The sequence below is a fragment of the Bacillus rossius genome, chromosome 1 (genome assembly GCF_032445375.1).
Source record: "Bacillus rossius redtenbacheri isolate Brsri chromosome 1, Brsri_v3, whole genome shotgun sequence".
Classification (NCBI taxonomy): Eukaryota; Metazoa; Arthropoda; class Insecta; order Phasmatodea; family Bacillidae; genus Bacillus; species Bacillus rossius.
Genome location: NC_086330.1, coordinates 122,314,397 through 122,330,860, shown reverse-complemented (window position 1 = coordinate 122,330,860; position 16,464 = coordinate 122,314,397). Strand labels below are relative to the sequence as shown.

General features: G+C 37.8%; 1 protein-coding gene across 4 annotated transcripts in view; it reads right to left on the bottom strand.

The window, feature by feature from the left end:
- Positions 1–15,604, bottom strand: part of LOC134544257 (uncharacterized aarF domain-containing protein kinase 5) — a 42,530-nt gene extending 26,926 nt beyond the window's left edge. For 2 of the 4 annotated variants that reach the window (XM_063388468.1, XM_063388467.1), the window contains exons 1-2: positions 15,477–15,577; positions 8,383–8,616 (exon numbers count right to left, since the gene is read on the bottom strand). In XM_063388468.1, coding sequence (XP_063244538.1) covers positions 8,383–8,606 — 224 coding nt within the window. In that variant the 5' untranslated portion in view covers positions 8,607–8,616; positions 15,477–15,577. Of the gene's footprint in view, positions 1–8,382; positions 8,617–15,476 lie in introns of all 4 variants that reach the window. The other 2 variants (XM_063388466.1, XM_063388465.1) reach the window with 2 other exon arrangements.
- Positions 15,605–16,464: the final 860 nt, after the last annotated feature.

Below are 16,464 nucleotides of genomic sequence, written 5' to 3'. Positions count from 1 at the left end.
AGACAGGGGGATTAAAGTGTTTCAAGTGTAGATTCCTGGGACATGTGGCAAACCAATGCAGAGAGGATAAAGACTTACGAAAGTGTTTTGAATGTGGCAAGAAAGGACATTGGAAGTTTCAGTGCAAGCAAATGTATAGGCCTAAACATGAAAATGCTTTTGTAATGTCAGAAAGTGTATTGCGTAGTGTAAGAGATTTGGAAGACCATAAAAGATCCACCTCTTGGATCATGGACAGTAGTGCAAGTGAACATATGACATTCGAACATGGCCTCCTCATGAACTTTACACCAGTATCGAATAAATGTGTTCTCGTTAGTGATGGACGTAGTCTTCAGGTGCAAGGTATCGGACAAGTAAATGTGAATGGACAGATTTATGTACAAAGTACCTTGAACCATGTATTGTGGGTCCCTCAGCTAAAAATGAACCTATTCTCAGTATCAAGTGCAATTGAAAAGGGTCATACTGTTAAAATGGCTGGTGATCATTGCTAAGTATATAAAGACAGCCAGATTCGTGCAGTGGCAAATAAGGAGGGAAATTGGTATATTCTAGACGTAATCATGCAACAAGACTGCTTAGTGGTGGTACGCTCGTTGAGAGCGTGGCATGAAAGCTTATGTCATCAGAACCTGGACTATGTGAAAAGTGTCTTGAATCAAAACAATATTAAGTACTCAGACAACAGTGAGTCATGTGAAGCATGTCTGGAGGGAAAAATGAAGAAATTACCATTTGGTGAAAGCAAACAACACACTGATGCTCCATTGCAATTGGTACATGCTGATGTGTGTGGACCAATGGAAGTAGAGTCTGTGGGAGGGTCTTGATACTTTCTGCTACTGAAAGATGACTACTCAAATTACCGGCAAGTGTACTTTCTCAAGAGTAAATCTGAGGTGTCCCAGAAGCTGAAATACTACATACATTTTTCTGAAAAAGCTACAGGTCTGCCTGTGAAAGTGCTTAGAAGTGATAATGGGGGAGAATTTGTGAATCAGGAAGTGTAAGCGCTGCTTAAGGACCACAGAATACAACACCAGACAACAATACCTTATACACCAAAGCAAAATGGAAGAGCATAACGGGACATTTGCACCAAAGTAGAAGCAGCTAGGTCCATGCTCAGTGGGAAAGGGCTTAACAAACAACTATGGGCAGAGGCAGTAAATACAGCTGTGTATGTGTTAAAAAGGACCTCAAAGGCTCGAGAAAATAATAAGACACCATATCAAGTCTGGGAAAGGAAAAATGTTGATTTGACAAAACTAATTCATGTGTTTGTAACAGAGGTATTTGTCCACATACCGAAAGAAAAGAGACTGAAGTGGGACCCAAAAAGAGAGAAAGGTGTTTTTGTTGGTTATGAAGATTCCAAAGGGTATCGAATTTACTTCAAAGACAAGAAGAAAGTTGAAATAAAAAGGGATGTGGTGTTTGCGAGACTAAAGGGATGTGAAACAAGGACTGAAACTGATGTAGAAGAGATTGAAATGATTGGCCTAGACCTGACTCAAGAAGATGAACAAATAAAATAAAATTCCAGTACTGATGAGGAAGAAGTACAAAGTGAAGGAATGTCTTCTCCCTTTAAAGGGTTTGAGGATGCAGTGACTGAAGGAGACAAAAGAAAGGGGAGACAAATTGAAGTGTCAAGCAGAGAAACCTCCAAAAATAAGCCCCCTAAAACAGCAAGTGGACGGAGTGTAAGAAAGCCAGCGTGGTGCTCAGAGTACGATCTAGGACTCATAGCAACTGATGCGGTACCAAAGAGTTACAAAGAGGCAATGAATAGGGAAGACTCACAATGTTGGGTGGAGGCAATTAAGGCCGAGCTTCAGCAGTTACATGAAAACAACATCGGCAATAAAGATATTTTGTGTCGTAGGTATAGTTGTAGCTACCAAATTGGTAGCACTGCTTTAGTTTAGAGGGTTGAAAAATGGAGGAAAAGGTGTGTGCGAGAATAACTGTTATTATGTGAATAAAAGGATATGGTTAACAGCATCATGGCATGTCGTTTTTTTGTGAAAGACTGACAACAGATAGTACTTGCAGAACAGTTACACAACATAGAAATTTAAGCTGCAGAAAGTCTTTGTGGAACCATTATGCTCGACGACAGCAATTTAAACCCATGTTATACACCATCACTTCGTAGAAGAAAGTGTGACTATAAAGTATTTTATATTAATAATTTACAAGGGTCGTCACTACCCCCCTCCCCCTCCGCACCCCACGCTTCGTCCTGCCAGGGCACCATTATCTGTCGCTGAGTGGCCTTGGGAATTCCACCACCGCCGCGTGAAGTGATGTGAGAGAGCAATGCCCTTCTCGACTGTACGGACATTGGGTCGGCCGGGATAACACGACTCGTCATCAGCCCCTCTCGTCTGTTCGAGAAGGGTGCCCCTAGGTACTTCAGCCGTGACACTGGCCTCCGCTGCAGTTTTTTGGGGGACGGTAAGTGACGTGAGCACCACGGGTGCGGGGAGAGTTTTTGGGCGCGAGAGTTCTTGGGGCGACAGTTGGGTGGAGAGAGTGCCGCGGATGTGACAAGAGTTTTTTGACGACAGAGTTCTTGGGAGCGGCGAGAGTCCCGCGAGTGCGGCAAAGAGTTTGGCAACAGAGTTCCGCGGGGTGTGGCGTGGGGGTTCCGCGAAGAGTGCGGTCTGTAAGAACTTGACAAGACACTGAGTGACTTGGGAAAAAACATTTTTAAGTACAAGTAATTGGTGATTAGGCATTTTTAAGTAAGATTATTTATGTAAATATTAGTAATCACTAAAACTGTGTAATAAAACTTAATTTGGCTAACCCTTACGTACCCAGTACTCCCCACATAATAAATAGTAACAAAATTTGATAAATTTTCTAGACGATAAATCACAATGCATCCAATATATTTAAGTACATTATTTCAACTCCTTGTTCCAAACAAAAATCAACTATAATCTATTATTTCGATGCGAGCTCATCCCACCACTCCGAACCACCTTTTACAAGATGAAACTTCATTTTAAACAAGTGGAAATTACATTCAAGAACTAATTCTAACATGTATTAACTTGCACAGATGTCAGAATAAAATATTCCGAACATCTGCAAATTAACAAACAGTTATAAGTATATTTAAATACAAAATAAATAAAAATTATAATTATTTTACATTTACGAAACACACTTCTGATTAGTCACCAAGAAATATTGCCAAGTTATCACAGACATAAATATAATAAATAAACAAAGAGATAATGCTTTAAAATAAATACATTTCAATTGAAAATAAAATTTCATAAATAATGTTGGAGAGTTACTATGACTGCAACACGTGTCTGTGGGTAAATACCCTTTAGAAGGACTCCATAGGTGCAAAACTAAGGTTAAAATATTTTATAAATAGGTACATAAACATATTGTATTTTGTTGACTATAGCTCATGAAGCAAAACACTTACATTATTTACGAATAAAAAGTAAATATTAATGAGTTTTTGCAACAGGAAACATAAGATATGTGAAATTTGTGTCAATTACAGGACCTACTAATTTTTTATTTAAACATCAAATACACACATGACTTTTCCATTTCAAATAAATGTCAAGCTGAGCATAATAATCACGAAATAACTAGAGGAAAGCATATTATAGTTATATTTTTAGGCCTTTTTTTTTAATATTGGTAATTTCGGTGTTATTGTTTATAATCCTTTGAGTCCTATTTTTTACACAAAAACTTTGTAGGTATTATTCTACAACTATGGCACTCAAATACTTATTTCACTTAATAATTATTTAACTGAAAGGAAATATCATTTTTACCATGCTTTTATTAGTTTTATCTATATGTATGAATGAATGGACTATGTAACAAAATCTTTCCGCTGAATTTTTACCCACTTTTCAACGTCAAAAAACCACTAATTTCAAGCTAAGAGTATTAACCAGGCTTTTTGTATATTATATTGTTATTAATTTCATATATTCATTTTCGTAATGACTACATCCTAAAAATAGTGATAGATAATTTAAAATAAATGATAACCATCACCCCACACTTGGTTATACAGAGCTATGGTGCATTATTCAGCTGTTGGACAAAAAACTCGGTTTTAAATTTTATTACCACACTTTTATTAGCTTCATCTGTATGTATGAATGTATGAATTTATGTAATAAATTTTATGTAATAAAATCTTTCGATTCAATTTTACCCACTTTTCGATGTCCTAATGTGTTGAAATTTTGCATACGTATAAAGAACCTCTGACAATACAATATGATGATAACTTAAGCCTTTCGGGTTAAAGGGGAGTGAGAGGGGGGTGTCAGAGAGTAAAAAAAAAAAAACACTAATTTCGAGCTATGAGTACTAACCAGGATTTTTGTGTATCCATGAAGTCAGGGCATGGTGGAAATTTTCCCCAGGGTCGACTTTTATCCTACCCGGGGGGGATTAGAGACCCAAAATTTTGAAAATTCAAAACTCAATACTTTTTCAATTTGCAGTGTTTCTGATGTCGGATTATGGTGGAAAACGTGCCTAGGGTTCGACTTTCTCCCCCTCGGAGAGAAGGGGGGCATAATCCCCTAAATTTTTAAAATTTAATAAATATATTCTTTTTGATTTAGATTATTTCTGAGGTCGGGTTATAGTAGAAAATGTGCCCGATGTTCGTTAATGGCAATATGGGTACTACACCTTAAATTATCCGACTACTATACCGACATGATCAAGTGTATGATACGGACGTTCCATCAGTCCATATTGATTTCGGCACAGATGGAGTACATATAATTAATAAAACCAATGGCCAATCATTTTCCAGCGAAATACAGCTATGGTACTGCTGAAAGGCAGATGTTGCCATTAATACTGAGTTGGGCAGCTACCGTGCATAAAATGCAATGCTGCATTGCAGATTATGCAGTTGTTTATTTGGGATCGCGTCTCTTTGCTACCGGACAGGCTTATGTAGCTCTTAGTTGCGTAAAGTCACTGGATGGTCTCCAAGTAGAACAACTTGATTGGTCTAACATAAGAAAAGTTCCAAGTAATGTTGACTCATTAGCTAAAATGACTAGATATGAACATTAATGACTAATTTTAAGTTCGTTGTAACAAATAAATACTTTCATCACTCATATTTAGTATTTTTAATTTGTTTCAATTATTCATATTCAATATTTTTATTTTAGTGAGACTACAAAGAAAAAAATTAACTTATAGTTTAAAAAAACTAACAAAAATTACTTTTATCACTGAACTAAAAATTAAAAAATTAAGTTTAAATTTAAGTTTTTTGTCCAACAGCCAAATAATGCACCACAAATTTGTATAAATAAAAGTTTGGGGTGCTCTCTTCATTCATTTACATAAAATTAGTAAGACAAATGATATCAAGCATCCCCTGGGCATAGATCACAGGGGGCCACTGGGGCCCGGGCCCCGCTGGAATTAAGAAGCCCCTCACTAAGGGGACCTGCCAGCACTTGCAAAAGCGTGACTGTGAAACATTTTTGATGTCAAAACTAAGTCTTGTAGAAATTTTTCTGTATATTTTAAAGTTTTCTTCTAATTGCATGCATGTAGTCCAAAATATTGGCAGTGTAGAGCATACGGGCACCGCACTGTGCCGCCAATTAGCATTTTTTGGCACGATTCTAAATTTTAAGTTTGAAAAATAATTTTACCAATCATTTTGTAGCTAAAACTTAAACTTTTTCCGCTCTCGGTACACTCCCATTTAACCTTTGTCAGGCTAGACTCCCCAATCTATACCCACCACTAGATCTGATTTTTGCAGAGTCTTTTGCGAGTCAGCCTGTATCTTTTTATCCCCTCTTGGACGCACGCCCGTCGCCTGTAATTCTCCTCCGAGCCGTAACAAAAACTGCTATTCCCTGCAAGCTATCAGAGAAGCTCAGTTCTAAGAGTCTTCCTGACACAAGCACTCTAAGACATGATTGCGAGTCGTTTTCCCAATGTATCGGCACGTCTCTGGCCTGTGCAGAGCTTAATTTCTCACAGTCGTGCATTTTTCTAGCCCCCCCCCCCCGTCCAGCCTTTCCTGGGAACATTTTCCAGGGCACTGACAAGCCCCCAACCTTGGACTGTCTCAAGGTCTCGACACCGATCTTCGAATGTACTGCCTCTGCCCTCTCGTGGCGGATTTGCGAGTTATTTCCCCTGGGTGTTTGAACGCCCGCTAAACGCCTGCCCCCTGGCGCCTCACGCTACAAGCAGTGCCCCATAATTCATCTCCAAGCCTCAGGAGCGCTACACTAGTCACCTCCATAAGCCCCATGCTTTCAAAGTCGCCTCGTGCGAGAGAGGCGCGAGTTGATCTCTTCTTGTTTCGGACACTCCTCAGTAGGTAGCGCTGCGATTGGCTACTACCACCAACGTCGAGATATCGAAATCAGTATTTCTCGACCACCCCCCCGGAAATCTTCGGAACCTTTCGGTCCGGAAGCCGAAGGCTATCACCTGTTTTAATTACGAGTCGCACAAGGACTCCGCGCTGCGCTCACAGACTGACCACCTCGGATCATCAGCCAGAAATCCGCAAGACTTCAGTCAGTCGTTGTACGAAAATGTAGTCGGCTAATCAAGGGTTGTTGTCCCTAAACTCTATTTTTAACCAGTAATTAGTCAGTCTGCATGCCTAGTAGAGATAGTTATACTCCTCTAAATTTTTCTAATTATTTTATTTATGGAAACGTCCGCGGCAACCGCACGTGTTCGTGAGCTTCGCATCCTGGCGGGCTACCTTCCAGAGCGCTAGGAGCCACTCCATGTTTGGTGAGTTTTTGCCAACCTTTTATTTCCCTGGCCATCACCGTTTTTGGTGGGCATTTTTGCCAACCTACTGACTGTCTGTGAACCAGTTCTGATCATGTTCGATTTGGACTTGTTCACAGACAGGGTTCAAGAGCCTGGTGCAGATATTACTACCGCATCCTTGCTTCTTTCCTCTAGGATCCAGGACGGCTAAGGTTGCCCTGGTAGCAAGTAATACGCCACCTTCGGCCAGTTAACTTTGAATCTCCAGACCTCCAAATTCTTTTTGATGCCTCTAGCATGACAATTAGATCACTACGTCGAGAGACTAAAACATCCAAAAATTTTTCTTTACGGGACTATAATTTTAAGTTCATTATTGTTATTAAGTTCATATATTCATTTTCGTAATGACTATATACTAAAATTTTCAAATTTACTATTTCCTAAAATTTTTGTATTGACAATCCTAAAATTAGTGATAGAAAATCTATTACAAAACATATTGTTATTACTGATAGAAAACTTACGACAAATGATATCAAGAACCCCACGTTTTTAGTTATACAGAGTTGTGGTGCATTATTTGACTGTTAGACAAAAAAAATATTTTTTTAAATATAAATTTATTAATGTTACATAATGAATTTAACAAAAAATTTATTTGCAGTCTGTGTGGAAATGACAGTATTACTCTGGACAATTAAAAATAAATCAGCACGCAATAATGTACCATCAACAAGTAAAAAATGAGTTAATAGGAGATGCAAAGCAAAATCAAACAATAAAAAAATTATTTTTTATTTTTTTTTCAATTTGGGCCATACATTCTGGTAAAAACATGCTGAATAAATGGCATTTGTTGAATTTAATATTTAAAACGATTATATTTTTGATGTTGTACTGAATGGTATTACATGTTGTAATGAATGGTATATTGGGGTTATGTGATGTATTGACATGCTTTTTGTTGTTATTTTGGTTTTATCACAATTCACTGTAAACTCTTGTCCCTAGAAATAACAAAGTTACAGTATGAAATTATTGAATAGCCAAAACATGAACAAGGAACTACTTATTCAAGCATTTTTTTTTATAAACTTAAAACTTTATTTGGAGGAACAAACTATGTTCAGGTCTGAATTAGTGATTTTTACTAGATTATCGAATGTTAGAATAGTTTTAATACCACAAAAAATAATATAAAATAAAATATCATTTAAAACAAGTTGTAATAATTTTCTCTGTAGAAAGTATAAATAGAGATAAGTGTTGGTCTTCTTCAAATTATCATTACGGAAATGCCTCAATGAAACGTCAATGTGAAACACTGTAATGAAAATAAAATAGACTGTAAGGATAAACTCTGACCGAACTTAAAACACCAGCAACACAGTAACACAAACTGGCGACCAAGGTCGATAGCCAGAATCCCTCTGGAAAAGTCTAAACACGAGGCACTCAATTGGTGCCAGACTACAGAAAGTGCAGAGCCGTAGAATGCAAACTTGACGACATCTCAATGTAATATGGCCAGAAAGCAATTATCAGCACTCCCTTGTACCAGTAGGACTAGAATTGAAGCACAGAGTGTACCTGAGGAACCTCCTGACGCCGCTCAGCGTGGTGTGCAGCGACCTCTTCTCTTGAGCAGACAGTTGAAGGTAGTACACTGCCGAGGCACACAGCACGGATCCAAACAGACCATACTTGACCAGTCGAGTCTTGGAGGGTTCATGTGCTCCACGAGATATTCCTAAAGTTGAAGAGCTGAACTTGGGCAGCCTCCGGAGAAACGACATACGTGCAAACAGCTTCATTCTTGCCACGCTTTAAACAAACAGACACTTTGTTCTACACTTTTGTTTCAAAATTTGCTTAAGTCGACTAACTATAATCATTTCTATAAACAGCAGTCAGTTAATTTAAGTGTTTTATTTTATATACCCATGTTGACATCAACCATGTACCTGCTCTCTGTGTCTGAGTGTCCGTGTGTGTCTATGTGTGTGTGTGTGTGTGTTTTTCTTACTATGTGTGTTCTGACTGTGTGTGTGCCTGTGAGAGTTCAAATAAATGTGTGTGTGAGTGTAAATGAGTATATATGTGGATGTGTGTGGATATGTATGTGTGTGTGTGTGTGTGTGTGTGTGGGTAGGTGGGTGTGTGTGTGTGTGTGGGTATGTGGGTGTGGGTGTGGATGTGAGTGTGTGTGTGTGAGTGTGTGTACGTAACTATTTACACAGCGTGTCTGCAATCCTATAGAGTAGCAATGGTGTGTGTATGTCGAGAGGGGATTAGTGTGATTTTGTACTCGCTTACATATTTACGAGTTTTCATGTCATAATAGTAATAATTATATTAATTGTAAATAAATAAATTATTACTAATTAAATATTAATGCCTGGTTGACACTGGGATGATAAGAGACAATTTGACAATGGTATGCCATGAGAATGAAGTACTGATAGAATTAATGGGTGGGGAAGATGGGAATACCCCTAGAAAACCCTCTGGCTCACTACAATGTCCACTACATTTCCAACTTGTGAATTAAGCAATAATATGACTAGGCTAAGACTTTCAAATTTTCCATTGTGTTTGACTTGTATGCAATTTGTTTAAGCAGGCTATTGAGTTATTTGCATGCATATTTAATGCATTTTGTGTGCAATAGCTTGTTTATTTATTATAATTAGTTTGTATTTTGTAATCAGCAAGACCCTAGTGCCAGCGCGCACCCCTGGCGCTAACAGCATTCGCCTCCCCCCAGTCACCTTCCGCCCGCCTGCGAGAGCAGACATGATCCTGACAGGCCTCATTAGTTCAGTATTTAAAAATGATCTGCGACTCAAAATTTGCACACGCAGCCATCTTTAAACACGTGCCTAGGCAAAAATTAAAGGAAATAATTTTTTTGTAAAATTTGTTTTAATCTCTCAAAACATGTACCATAATCCAGTCAATTTGTTCTCAAAAGGGCCCCTAGCAGGAAAGTTTTGGGGTAGTTTTGATTTCTTTCATGCTTATGTTTTTTGGGGTGCTGAATCCGAATTTGAGGTTTGCTAACAATATTTTGTAACGCAAAATAAAAAATAAAAAAGGTAATAAATCTCAATTGTTGGCAGTTTTTTGCTTATGCCTCGAAAACTATCAACTTTTTGTAAATAACATTTCTATTCAAAATGAAAGTATCTAAAATTTCCTACAATTTTTCTTGTTTTTGTTTTTTTCTACGACTAACCGTTTCGGCTCAAGCTCTAGTTGAACATTAGTGTATATTGGCTGTCTCCGAGAAAACCCCACTATTTCCACTCCAAAACTCTAAATTATTATTAACGGCTGTCATTAAGTGAATCCCTCCTAGTTTTAAGTTAAATACAATGAAGCCGGGTTTAAATTGTGATGCCATCTCCAGTACTAAAAAGCACTTTTATAATCCTATTGTATTTAAATTCTATGGAAATGTAATTCCGTCTTGTACATCTTTTTTATTTTTATTTATTCTCTCCCGACCTCCACAAAAGATTTTATAACTGTCCCGTCTAGTAAGTGCTCTTATTTTATAATGTTATTTTATAATAATTTATTATATTATTTCTCTCTCATTGCTTATTTCTTTTACGCTTTACACTCGGATCCATTACTCGTCTTTACTGCCAAATGCAGCCATCTTTACCTCCAGGACATACATGCCCCTGAAAACTGCAATGCCATCTGCAGAATACAAGTGTTTCACCACCCAAGGATGTTTCACCATTCGTAGGAGTGAGAAATTGTGGTGTGGCACCTGGAGTGATATGGTGATAGAACAAACTCTAATGAAGTCAATGAAGACAAGTGGTGGTCTCACTCATGGCCGTGAAGTAACTGACGGTGTTGTGACAAGGTGGACACATGGGATGACAGCACTGCATAATGTGTGCCAAGAGATTGAGCACTTTAACAACATCAGAACAACATGTTGACAGCAGAGATACTATGCAAAAGCGAGACAATATTGATGCACTCAAGTTGCTGAATTGGTTCCATGAGCATCCTCCTTTCCCAGAGACCACTGACCTAATGTCACTAAGTACAGGTGTTGTCGCAGATGAGAGAATCAACTGCCACTTATCCAAGGAGGTGGGCATGAATGGTATACAGCGCATTGTTGGTGGTAATTTTCAATCTGTAAAATTCAAACGAAGTGAAAGAGTGCAGCCGCTTGCAATCATGAACAGCTCCTTTCAGATACAAAATAGGGCTGTAGTCATCAATCCAATCACATTTTTTTAATGAATGTCCATCGTGATACATTCAGATGAAGATCTGCGAGAATTTTTGCATTACGAACTTAGCCCCTACCCTCTCTCTCTTTTCGATGAGCATGGGATGAGAAAAGGAACAAAATCGAGTTTGTATAGGGCTTTTGCAAAATATGTCATCGATTGAGGGTTTTTGTTACACCGGGTCAAATGGCACCATGGCCAGACATATGCAGAAATTTGCAACAGTTATGTATCATATGTCAAGTCAAACTACAACTCAAATACCATTGTCATTTTCGATGGTTACCCTAACGAAGCTTGTGAAAGCATCAAGCGCATAGAACGATTGAGAAAAGCACAAAGAAAAAAATCTGCTGCAATATCATTTACAGAATCGATGGTTCCCACTGTCTCACAGGAGAGTTTCCTTGCAAATTGCGAAAACAAAAACCGGTTGATTTCAATGTTGATGGAAAAATTTCATGATGAATAAATGTATTCACAGCAAGCTGTAGAGGATGCCGACATCCTAATTATCACAACAGCTCTTAAGTTGACCCCGTCAAATGAATATGTAACAGTGTTGGGGGAAGATATAGACCTTTTGGTGATTTTGATTGGCCTGTGTAGCCCAGACATAAAAAATGTCTTCTTTTTGAAACCAGGAAAAGGAAAGGCGTCGCAAGCGCTCTACAATCCTCATCTTGCCACTCACAAAATCCTATCAGACCATATATTGTTCCTGCACGCGATGAGTGGTTGTGACACTACCTCTGCTATTTTTAACCAGGGAAAACTGAAATTTCTTAATGTCCTGCAAAAGAGCAATGACCTGCAAACAATCATTGATGCTTTCAAAAACCCCCATGCACATCAGGACGAGATTGCCGAAGCAGGAACGTATTTCTCATCGCTCTGTATGGGAGAGGTCATGATACAAGCCTGAAAGATTTGAGATACAGGCAATATGTATCTTCATCGTACAAAAATAAAACCAACATTGCCTCACTACCCCTCACCGAAGCTGCTGCACGACAACATTCACTGAGAGTTTACTTTCAGGTGCAGCAATGGTTATCCAGTCAAAACACACTCAACGAGCAACAAAGAGATCCGAATGAGCGGGGGTGGAAAAAAACAAGAGGTGTTATCGTGCCAGTTCCAACCACTTCCAACCCTGCACCAGACTCGATACTTAAGCAAATTTCTTATAAATGTAAAAAAGGCTGCAAACGCAATTGTGGATGTAGAAAGGCAGGTCTTCACTGCTCTCTGATCTGCACATCTTGCAAAGGGCTGTGTGATAACGTCGAGCCCCCGGAATACAGCACTGACATAGACGAAGAAGAGACAGAAGAAAGAGATCGAGAACAGAATGAAGAGAGATGTTTACACAATGTGCAAGGTATGTCTAATCTCACAATCTATTTCGTATTCATTCATGTCTCCTTGAGATATGGTCAAAAGTTGTTTTCTCCTTGAGATATGGTCACAAGTTGTTTTCTCCTTGAGATATGGTCACAAGTTGTTTTATCATCACCTATTTCATTTTCCAGATGTGCAAACCCCGACACTGACAATAGAAAAACCAGAATTTATGTCAGAACCCGCCGCCTTCGAAGAACCTCAGCCAGAAACCTCTAAACGACTACGGCACATATAATTTTTGCTCATATAAAGGTAGATATAATATATAAACATTTGTAATAAAATAAAAAATAAGAAATCATGTTTCAAGATTTTTCGTTGGAATTTCAGTTTTATATAACCAAATTTGTACAATTTCGGACTTAATTTAATAACTTGAAAATTATGTAATTTAAAAAATGACCTGTATCACCTTCACATATACGATCAAAGTAAGATATGTACAGATAACTGAAAGGAATTCACTAAATTACAGCTGTTAATAATAAATTAGAGTCTTGGAGTGGAAGAAGTGAGTTTTTGAGGTCACAGCCAAACTACACCAATTTTCAACTAGCGCTTGAGCCGAAACGGTTAGTCAGAGAAAAAAAAAAAACATAAAAAACAAATTGTAGGAAATTTTAGATACTTTCATTTTGAATAGAAAGGTTATTTACAAAAAGTTGATAGTTTTCGAGTCATAAGCAATAAACTGCCAAAAATTGCTGTTTTTTACTTCTTTTTTTTTTTAAATGTTGCGTCACAAAATTTTGTTAGCAAACCTCAAATTCGGATTCAGCCCCCCATAAAACATAAGAATTAAAAAAATCAAAACTACCCCAAAACTTTCCCGGTAAAAACACAATTGAACTGGACTACTAATGAATGGACAATTAATTCTTCAGAATTTTTGAAAAACATGCAGCAACCAAATATTTTTTATTTGGTTAAAATCTCATGGAATGACCCCAAAGAAAAATTAAGTGTCATGTTTAAATGAATTTCATAAAACATTCATTCAATTAAAAAAACACATCTTCACAAACTTTTCATCTAACACCTTCAACCACCCACCACTTCAATTAACCTGAGATGACTATGTAGATAAATTGTAGCCTGTTATTCATCAATTCTAAATAATTTAATAGCCTAAGGTTCATTAAACTAAAACTTATAATACAAATAAAAAATTTAATATAATGGACAAGTGATATTTATCTTATAACAGGAAAGGAACTGTAATTTTGTAGAGTAGGTGCTCATCCCAAAAAAAATCTGAAAATGGTGTTCTTGAGTACTCCCAACCATTCAAACAATTTTTGACGTAACATCTAATAAATCGATGAACGCCGACTGCACGCACGAAAAAGTGTCCCGTTATGCACATTGTCCCGTTTTGCTGTGTCCCATTACGGTAATTTTATATTGCTCTTTGCTAACCTGAACCTCCTAGTATTGCGACCGAGTCCGTGGCATAGTTCTGTTTTCATGCATTTCAATATTACATTTTCATTGCTCTTTGCTAACCCGTTCCTCCTAGCATTGCTGCAGAGTCCGTGGCACAAATATATTATTTTTGACTGCATCTTGGTGTTGGGTAAGCCATTTTCCTTCACATCATCCTTGAAACACTCCCATTTGTTTCCTACTTTTCCTATCATCGTCCTATCCTTTAGAGAATAACACAGATTGGAAGAAGTTAAATAGCAAACATGTATAAAAGTTGTAGTTAAAATAATCTCTTCGTTAAAGTAATAAACATATTTGAATTAATGAGTGCAAATAAAAGTAAATTTATCAATTAAATTGTAGATTTCATTTCACTCCTTCTTTGTATCCATACAAAATAGTGATAATTCAATAAAAATGATTCAATTTTATTCATAAAACTATGCAATCATTTCATCAATGTTTTGTTATGACGTCACGTTAAACTATCATCCGTAAACCGACTTTACAGACAACCAATTTTTTTTTTTTTAAGTATTTTAAATGAATCTAAGTAACATTTGACATTTTTATTTACACCTGCAATTGGACTTTCACCCAGTGGTAATGATTCCCCCTTCTCCCTCTTTTACTCACCATTTCCTTTGTAAGTCCTTCCCACCTCTCACTACAAGTACCTCGCCCTGAAGTCATTTTCCCTCTCCTGCCCATCCTTACCAGGAATGAGAGCTTCCCTCCTTCTGTTCACCTCCACTCTCTCAGTATCTTCCACTCATGGTCTCATCTCCCTCTGTACCCACCTCTGTGCAATCTATCTCCCAACTTTCCCCAACCTCCTCCTCCTTGATCACTTTCAACAGTCTCACCAGCCTTTCTACCTACTGTCTCCCCTGTTTCCCACCCCAGTTCCTTGATCATCACTGATGCTGTCTGTCTGTCTGTCTGTCTGTGTCTGTATCTGTATCTCTCTCTCTCTCTCTCTCCCCCCCCCCCCCCAACCCACCTTTCTTTCCACTTCACATACCCATCACCCATCTTGCTGCACTGTTAACCAACCGTCCATACGATTTAACAATATTTTAATGTAGCTTACCTATTAATTCATACACTTGCGGTTGGGCTTCCGCCCGGTAGCAAGGAGTCCCCCCCCCCCCCCTCTACTCACCCAAATTCTGAAGCCTCTTCCTCACAGTATCTTTCTCTCAACCAACATTCCAATGGTTTTAAAGTATTTTCAATAAAACTAGCCTAACCAACCGTTCAAAATTGTAATTAATTCTTTACTACTTGAAATATCGCTCGCAATGCAATGTTCCAGAATCATCAATAATGGGAGGAACTCAAAAATATCATTTTCAGAATTTGTTTTTAAATTTTTTCAGTAGATCAACTAGGTACTCTGCAAATTACCGAGAACCATTAATTAAATAGTGTGGCCATACAATTGCTCTTGCTTCCCAAGTTCTAACCCCAACAGTGTAAACTGAGGACACTGCTATTATAGTCGTACCAAAACAAGTGTCCAATTATTAAGTAGAAAATTGTTCATAATTTAAAGTAATTATATTTGCCATCTAAACCTACCTAACAACATAAATTACAAGCGAAACATCATTTGTTTACTACACTTCGTAGCAACTACATGATCAACCATAACCTACTGAATGCCGCCATCACTATATTACGCATAGAGTAAACAAAGTACTTTATTTACTCTATGGTACTAGATGTCATGAAATTCACGTAACGTATTTCGTAGCGTGAATATTATGGTACTTAATATAATGCATGCTGGGCTGCTCGGTAGACAATTTTTGTGACATAAACAAAGCCAAAAAGAAAAAAAGCTTTGTGGTTTACTTTTATTCAAATGGGTGGACTATATTATGATAAAAATAACTAGTTCAGCCAGGGGCGCAACAACTAAATTTCCAAGGGGGGGGGGGGGGGGGGCAATATACCTTTTTATAAAGAATAATCGATCCCCCCTATTGAAGCGGGGGGTCCGAGGGTCCTCCCCAGGGAAAATTTGTATTTCAAGGTGGAAAATGGTGCTATTTAAGCAGTTTTATTATCTACAAATTGATTACACAGCACTTTCTTTGCCCCCGTTTGCCCCCACTTCAAGATTTCAGAAGGGAGGGGGGGGGGGGCAAAATACCCTTGTTGTTGCGCCCCTGAGTTCAGCCACGACACTGTTTTTACTTTGGTATCAACCCTTTTCAGTTCATTCTTTGCTTTTTCTGTAAATTAAGAGATTGCAATATAAATTGCCACCTTAACTTAGGTACTACTATGACACAGCTTAGATTTAATGCCATAATAATGTCCATGAGTTAAAGTCCGGAAAGAGTTATACGATAACTAATCTAACAATTACCTACCTAAATACTTAACTCATCTACAAACAATCACTGGTGGGTGTTTCTTTAATGATCCTATGCTTGAATTTATGACACCCTACATCAAAAAGGCTTTATTTACGCTTTATTTCATAGAGTAGATTAATTATAAACTAATTTATTCGTTGTATATATGATACGGTGGATGAAAATACTGTTATTTACATAGC